The 8,526-nt window shown below is 45.3% G+C and overlaps 1 protein-coding gene across 1 annotated transcript; it reads left to right on the forward strand.

The window, feature by feature from the left end:
* On the forward strand, positions 1–5,570 carry LOC306963138 (galactose-specific lectin nattectin-like). The gene is made up of 7 exons (XM_079556613.1): positions 1–6; positions 75–137; positions 214–232; positions 309–388; positions 4,962–5,096; positions 5,173–5,284; positions 5,416–5,570. The coding sequence occupies exons 2-7, from the start codon at positions 75–77 to the stop codon at positions 5,541–5,543; spliced, it is 537 nt and encodes a 178-aa protein (XP_079412739.1). The 5' UTR covers positions 1–6; the 3' UTR covers positions 5,544–5,570.
* The last annotated feature ends 2,956 nt before the right edge of the window (positions 5,571–8,526 follow it).

Raw genomic sequence — 8,526 nt, forward strand, 5'->3', positions numbered from 1 at the left:
GTGAAGGTAAGGCTCTTCATGGCTCAGGTCTTTCACACACAGATCTTCTTCTTAGTTGTACCTGATGATTTCAGATGGCTGTGAACTTCCCACTGACCGGCCTCCTCTGTGTGACCGCTCTGCTGACCACAGGAGCTGTGAGTTACCCCTCATTTATCAGTCTGTCTTTTTGATCAGGCTTGAATAACTCTGCTCATTGTTCCTCCCTCACAGGCGGAGGGAAATGACCACGGTGAGTTTGACCACAGTCACTTTCATACACAGCACACTTACTTTGATTCATTAATAATCATATTATTTTCATAAAGGCTGTCCTGCCGGCTGGTCTCCGTTTGGAACTCGCTGTTTCAAGTTCTTTGAGTCTAAGTTGGGTTGGGCACAAGCAGAGGTACAGCACTGATAATAACACTGACTCTGTTTAAAGTGGACACATCCGGTTTGGACTTGGACCTGTGACCATGCACTGGTTTGGGACGGACCCACAGGCTCCTGACGTGTTTAAAGACTAAACTTTAGGATTCCTGACTTCCTGGTTGCTTTTGAACCGTGGGCTCAGATCAGAAAAGGCCGACATGGTGCAGGGTTTAGTTTCATTACGCTTCCTAAATGAATGTGTGAAGTTGCTTGTGGAGGTGAGTCTAAATGTAAAGGTACACACAGGCACAGGTCTGACTGAGTGCTGTCGCTCCAGTAGGTGAAACTCACTGACTTGAGTCTTGAGGTTCTTTCACATCAGGCATTTTCAGTAGAACCTCACGATGGAGGCCTCAGCAGCCTAAATGCACTGACTGTTCCACATTGTCTTTACTGTATGACAGGTTGGTCACAGGCTTGTAAATCTGCCTCAGGCCACTTGAGTCTTTATATAAAAGGTCTCTAAAGATTCATGATAAAGGCAGACGATTACATCAAGGTCAAGGTCAAGGTCAAGTTTATTTCTATAGCACATTTACAACAACCACCGCTGCCCAAAGTGCTTCACAACACAAACAGATGATAAAAACTATGAATACAAATACAAACAAGGCATAATAAACTTTACGTCGAAATCAATTAAACAAAAATACAATGGAGAAAGTAGAACATATTAAAAAGCCTGTGTAAAGAGGTGGGTTTTAAGGGAGGACTTAAAACTGCTTAGAGTCGGGGCCAAACGGATGCTGAGGGGCAGACCGTTCCACAGTCGGGGGGCAGCAGCAGAAAAAGCTCTGTCTCCTCTGGTTTTCATGTGCGTTTTGGGCACATCCAGAAGGAGCAGGTCAGCTGAGCGAAGTGCTCTGGACGGGGCATGGACAGAGAGTAGCTCAGACAGATACAAAGGTGCCAAGCCATTTAAACATTTAAAAACAATTAAAAGAATCTTAAAATTGATTCTGTGACAGACAGGAAGCCAGTGCAGACGGGCGAGCACAGGTGTAATGTGCTCACGTCGCCTGGTGCCGGTCAGGAAGCGGGCCGCTGCGTTTTGGACCATTTGTAGCCTCGTAATGGACGCTTTGTCCAAACCACAGTATAGAGCATTACAGTAGTCTAGACGAGTGGTGATGAGCGCATGTACTGCTTTTTCAAGTTCGTTTAGAGGAATGTAGGATTTAACTTTACTTAAGAGGCGCATCTGAAAAAAGCTAGTTTGGATGACTGAACTAATTTGCTTGTGTAGTTTAAAAGAGCTGTCCAACATGACGCCAAGATTCCTCACACATGGACGAACAAAAGGAGCAAGTGGGCCAAGCAGAGCAATATCTGCAGCGTTAAAATTACCAAATAACGCCATCTCAGTTTTCTTTTCGTTAAGATTTAAGAAATTTTGTGCCATCCACTGTTTTATGTCTTGCAGACAATTTGACACGGTTTGGAGCGAGGTAGATTTTAGAGGCAGATAAACTTGAATATCATCTGCAAAGCAATGAAAAGAAAGTTTGTGTTTTTCAAAAATCAAACCAAGTGGCAACATATACAAAGAAAAGAGGAGGGGCCCCAGGATAGAGCCCTGTGGAACCCCACTGGAAAGTGGGGCTGAGCTCGAAGAGTGAGACCCGAGATGAACAGAGAATGTTCTACCGCTGAGATATGAGCGAAACCAGTCAAGAGCCACGCCTTTGATACCCACATAATGCTCAAGACGGGACAACAATATTTGGTGGTCTATAGTATCAAAGGCTGCTGACAGATCTAAGAGAATTAAAAGAGCAGGGTTGCCAGAGTCAACAGTTAGAATCAGGTCGTTAAAAACTCTAATCAGAGCTGTTTCAGTACTATGCCTAGATTTAAAGCCGGACTGAAATTTTTCTAAAATGCAATTTTCATTGAGGTGGCCATCGAGCTGTATGTGGACCAATTTCTCTAAGGCTTTGGATAAAAAGGGCAATTTTGAGATTGGCCTGTAGTTAGATAACGTTCCAGGATCCAGATTATGTTTCTTTAGGAGGGGCTGAACAACCGCGTGTTTGAAGGCACCTGGAAAACAGCCTGAAGCCAGGGAAGTATTTACAAGTTTCAGTAAATACGGCGCTACAGCATTGAACACATTTTTTAACAATTTGGGGGACAAGCTATCAAGGAGACATTCCGAAGGTTTTATGAGCTGGACTACTTTGGACAGTTCACTTAGAGAAACCATTTCAAAAGAATCAAACACAACAGGGCATGCTGGGCTATTAACAGGAGCAATAGCAGATGGGCACCCAGTTAAGGTCCTAAGTGAGGATATCTTATCCACAAAGAAATTTAGAAAGCTCTCACACAATGCATTTGAAGGTTCAACCCCAGGGGTTTCATTAGGGTTTACAAGACGATTTAATACATTGAACAGGACCTGGGGCTTTTGGCTGTTACTGGACACAAAGTTAGAAATGTATTTTTCTTTCGCACATTTAACAGCTTTCTGATAAGAGCATAAACAGTGTCTGAGAATTTCCAGGGACACATGGAGCTTGTCCTTTTTCCACTTCCTTTCGGCTCGCCTGCACTCACGCCTGAGTGCACGGGTAGAGTCATTTAGCCACGGCTCTGAGACCGCTTTGGCGCGCCTCGTTTTGAGTGGAGCTAAAACATCTAAGATAGTGGTGGCAGTGGAATTAAGCAAGTGGACCAACTCATCTGCACACAAGTTACCCGAGTCATGTACAACAGGCGACAAGACCATTGTAAGAGCATCAGAAAACCGAGCTTCAGCTACTGGACAGAGCATGCGTCGTGCGCGCGTCTGAACGCACGGTTTGGTCTTTGAGAAATGCGCATCAAAACTGAAGACCACTGGCATATGGTCCGACAGCAGCGCACTGCCAATCTCCTCGATACAAACGTCAAATCCATGCGATAAAACCAAGTCCAGGGTGTGTCCTTTATCATGAGTAGCCCCAGTTACCCACTGCTTAAGATTAAAGGAATCGACCAGAGTTAAAAAGTCTTTAACCAAGGGCTTTGACTCACAACACACGTGGACGTTAAAATCGCCAAGAATTAAAAATCTGTCCGTTTTTAAAGCAAGCTCTGTTACAAAGTCCGACAGTTCATGGATAAAGTCTTTATTAAACTTTGGTGGTCGGTACACAAGCGCGCAGAGTACAGACACGGAGAGTTTGATCTCAAAAAGCTGCGTTTCAAAGCTTGTAAAGGCGCTTGTTTGGATCTGTCTGCAATGGTGTTTAGAGCTGTATACAGACACCAAACCTCCACCTTTACCGGTGGCACGAGGGGAGTTAAAGAACAGACAATCCGGAGGAAGAAGCTCGGAGATAGCCGTGCACTCACCGGGGCGAAGCCACGTCTCCGTGAGGAATAAAAAGTCCAACTGCTTTGACACGAAGAAGTCATTTAGTAGAAAAGTCTTGTTTGTAAGCGACCGGACATTCATCAATGCCAGGCGAAGAGGTACGGATCCAGTGTTCGAGCAATCACGAGCTAACGTGCAGAGGTTTCCATGAGTCACTCCGCGGCGGTTAGCTTTGCGCGTCCGTGGGTTCCAGTCCAGAAGCGGCGGGTGCTGCTGAATTCCCTCTCGGACTTCGATAGGGACAATGGGACGGATCCACCGCAGCCTCGGTTGGGTGTCGGCAGCCCGACAGGATCGCAGATGGGCCCGAAATCTTACGAGGACACCACCCCGCTTCCCTCTTCTCCTAGAGCGCTTTCTCCGTGGTGGACAGGGAGTGCGCCACAGGTAAGCCGGTATGTTGGATAGCAGGGGGGGCGGAGGACAGGACTGATGCTCAGAGCGTTGATTGTACAGTATGTCTTGAGCAAATCTTAGACTAAGAAGTGCCTGCCAATCATATACAAATAGCGCTGATGTACAGGGGCCATAGATCCAAAAGAGTAGGATAAGGCCAAACAGGGCTGACAGACGGAACACCGTGCGCACTGCTGGCGCCATCTTGTCAAAAAAGATAAGCATAAGCAATCAAAGACGACATCGCTGTCATGTCCTCGTAAAATAATCCACACAGTGTCTGATGTATAAGATCCTCCATGACGCCGCTGCTCCTCCACTAAAACAGTTCATCTCTCTGGGCTCTGAAACAACAGCTCCAACCACTGGATCTCCAGTGCGAGGCCAATGCAGGATCCCCAAACCAAAGACAGCGTTTGGAAACTCGTCGCTCGTCAGTGGAATAAGTTCCTACAGAGCTGAAAACAAGCACAAACTCTTACACGCTCTCACGCCGGGCACAGAAATGGCTCTGGTCAAATCAAACTTGCACCACATGTGCCGGATGTGTGTGTGTTTTATCTGATGGTTGTGTGTGAAGATTTGCTTTTACTATTATGAACTTGGTCAATGCCAATATCCACGTACGCAGGATGTTTTCATGTATTTTACTACAACATCAGCCCAGGGACGACGGGTGGAAATTAGCACTCGAGCTTTAACCTGGTACAGCATCTCTCCCCTTGAGGTCATGTTTATTGTTCACTGTCCCTGTTTTTCTAAATAAATAAAATAAACTTTTTTGTTCCAGCAAAGCTGCCTTTCTCATGCTGCAAACCTGGCCTCCATCCACAGCGCTGAGGAGAACGCCTTCGTCGCAGATCTCATCAAACAGGCTACCGGAGGAAACCTGCGGACCTGGATCGGTGGACACAACGCAGTTAATGTCAGTTTGTTCCAAACATCATTTAAATCCTGTTAGTCGAGTTGTTCAGAGTTGAAATGTGTGAAATGATCATCAGGACGCTGTGTGGATGTGGAGCGACGGGTCTGTTTGGGATTATTCAAACTGGAAACAAGGCGAACCAAACAATGAATTTGGGAAAGAGCATTTTGCTGAAATCAATCATGAAGGTAACGGTTCACAAAAGTCAGTTCAAAATAAGAAAAGAGAATATCCTCCAATGAAGAAGTCACACGACCCTGATGTTTGTAGCAGCCAATAATAAAGGAATCACTTTTATCATTTCCTTTCTCTCTGCCAGTTGCCCTGTGTTGGAACGACAGCCCCCTCACCAGGACTCTGTACTACATCTGTGCCAAAGACGCACAGAAGTCCCTGTCCCTGACTCTGGGGGACTTCCACTGTAAATGTTCCCCCAACACCAGCTGATCCTGAATCCACCCGGCTGCATCTGACCCTCTGTGTAGCTCTGGCTTCTGATGATTAAAACCGGATCAACCTGGGAGTCTGGATTCTTTTTGTGTCTTAGATATGTACGGGGGGGTTTGATAAAGACTGGCTAAAGCGATAAGTGATATAAAAATAAAAGATTACAGACTAAAGTGGTGTAACATGTGAGGACAATTGATGAAAAATACGCTACGATAATTATAATTTTGGAGTGGGATTATCTCTACTCGACCCTGCAAAGGTTTGGATTTGGTTCCAGTTTCGTATCTTTTATAATATTATGTTCAGCCACAGACATCTGTTCAAACTAATGGTTTGAACTCCTCCTCCCTCTAGGGCGTTTAGCAGACAGGGCTGTCCGTTATCACCGCGGTTATTCGTCTGGACCATCGAGCCCTTGGCCGTTACATTAGAACCATTAAAGGATCCTCTGGGAGAACATATGGTTTCTCTGTACGCCAGGGCTGGACTGTCCCTCGAAACACATCAGTCATATTCAATGCAATAGTCGAGGTGATGAGCAAAACAATCAGCCCTTTGTTTGAACTAAACCAGTGGAAGCTACGAATGGAGGACAATAGTTACATGTTTGTGCAGAACTCAAGCTCACGCCTCACAGCACTGAACACTTTCATCTCCTTTACAACCTGATGGAACTTTCATAAAATTACTTAAAGAGGGGGTATTATGCTTTTTTCAGTCCCACAGCACCAGTCTATATCACACTACAATGATGACAAACCTTCTGTTGGTCTGTAAATGCAGTAAATTAGAATAACTGCCTTGTATAGAATTTCTCTTTCAAAATGGCGGTAGCAAATGGCTTAAAATAGGCCTCTGTCTCTTTAAGAACCTCTGAGCCTTTAGACACGCCCCCTCCACACGCTGTCTGTGGCATCACAACACTTTCTCCACAGTATTGAAACTACGATCGGTGCATTTTAATGTTTATTGTTGGAAAGGAGCTGCTGTTTATCACTTTGTGAACAATGGCCACACAGGATATTATTTGGAGACGAACCTTCCACACCGGACGCTTGGAAGGGGCTCTTGCCTGAAAAATAACTGCTGTTTGGAGGCTCTCTCTTTGCATCTGCCCTATGGATCTCTAACTATACCCCCATGGACGACACCAGGATCTGCAGGAGCCCGTATGATTCAAAAGACGGACATTATCTGTGCAGGTGGACAATGGTTTTTCGAGGTTACCCGTTAGCTTGTTATAATCGACTACAGCTCATTGTTGATGAAAAGTCTGCAATAAACCACAAATGTGTAAAGCCAGGCTCATTGTGTGATCATCGTAAAGGCTGCTTCGAGTAGTTGCTGCTTTATTGACGTTATTTGTGCATAATATGCTGCCTGTTTTCAATGAATGTTGTGAAGGTGAAGGTTGTTAGCTTGTCGCGGCTAATAGTGCCTTAGCTCCGGGAGAAACCACTCGGCTACGACTCACTGTAGATGAAATGTGAGCAATAAACTTCCAAATCAACAAGCCAGGCTCCGTGTGTGATCATTGTTAAACGGTTCTTTATGTGTGTGGTGGTTTTATTGACTTTATGTGTGCATATTTCTCGTTTTCACGTGATGACTCGAGGTTTAGCTTAGCATTAGCTTTCTCCGGAGGCTCTGTGCATCATCAAGGCCCAGCGCAGAACCAGACACTGAAATAAGTGTTCTTGTCACCGGTTTTAATCCTGGGTGTTTCGGTAACAGAAACACTGATGTGTCTTTGTAAAAGTCTGCTGTGGCTCCGGTTCACAACACATGAAGCTAAACCTCCATGATGACTCTGTTTACATCTTAGGGCTAGACACTGCGGGGAGGGGGTTCTGCTGAGGAGCAGTGGTTGGTTACTCGGCTGGTGACGAAAGGTCGGAGTTTCTACAGATTACTCGAAAATACGTGAATGTGCTAAGGCAACACTCCAGGCATGGTTTTAATGAGGGAATGACATCATAACATGATGTAAAGCTTGAAAAAGTCGATTTTGCATAATACCCCCCCTTTAACAATCTTAAAATGTGAGTCCGTTAATGAAGTTCCTCTCGTGACTGCAACACAAATAAACTTCTCAAAACCCACCAAATGATCAACTGTAGATTTAGGAAATTAAATGGTAAAACTCACCAGAGTCAGAGAGGTGAGAATAGAAGTCCCAGAAAGGCCAAACATTGTCAATTCTTTCAATGGAAACGAGAAGATTCCTCTCGCTGGAGGTGTTCCAGGCATGTCCTAGTGGGAGGAGGCCTCGTGGAAGACCCAGGACACGCTGGTGGGACTATGTCTCCGAGCTGGCCTGGTGTGGCCTCGGGGTCAGAACAGCTGGAGGAGGTGTGGCCTCGGGGTCAGAACAGCTGGAGGAGGTGTGGCCTCGGGGTCAGAACAGCTGGAGGAGGTGTGGCCTCGGGGTCAGAACAGCTGGAGGAGGTGTGTGTGGATCGGGAGGTCTGGGCATCTCTGCTGAGACGCTGCCTGGTGTTTTATTTGGCCAATTAGCTTGTTGCTCGGTGTGGCTACGCTAGTTCCTCTGACCTGAAGGTGTGAGCGCCTGGACTTCCTGTCTGTTTTCTTTTCCTGGAATAATAATCATATTTTCTAAAGATGATGTTGTGGGCGGTGAGTTCCCGGTCGATGATCATTTACTGTGTTCAAATCATGATGTAACGAGTTCAGGGGAGACGCCTGTGATCATGAAGGATTGATAGTTTGTTTTGAAGCTAAAGGCTAACATGCTATAAAAAATATATATATAAAGGCACTAATTCAAATTGTGAACCGAGCACATTTTCTCCAGTTTGGCTTTACCCCAATCCAAAAGCTTCTGGAAAAAAGGTGTGAAAATAGCGACAAAACTGCGACGAAAACAATGATGGAAATGAGAAAACATTGACATAAAAGTGACGAAAAATTGATGAAAAAGTGGCAAAAACGTGACAAAAATGTGACAAAAATTTGATTA

This window comes from Gobius niger (assembly GCF_951799975.1).
Source record: "Gobius niger genome assembly, chromosome: 5".
NCBI lineage: Eukaryota > Metazoa > Chordata > Actinopteri > Gobiiformes > Gobiidae > Gobius > Gobius niger.

Coding starts and splice junctions, on each gene's coding strand:
- LOC306963138 (XM_079556613.1), top strand. CDS start 75: ATGGCTGTGAACTTCCCACTGACCGGCCTCCTCTGTGTGACCGCTCTG. Junction 389..4,961: donor TGGGTTGGGCACAAGCAGAG/GTACAGCACTGA, acceptor TTTTTGTTCCAG/CAAAGCTGCCTTTCTCATGC. Junction 5,097..5,172: donor GTGGACACAACGCAGTTAAT/GTCAGTTTGTTC, acceptor AATGATCATCAG/GACGCTGTGTGGATGTGGAG.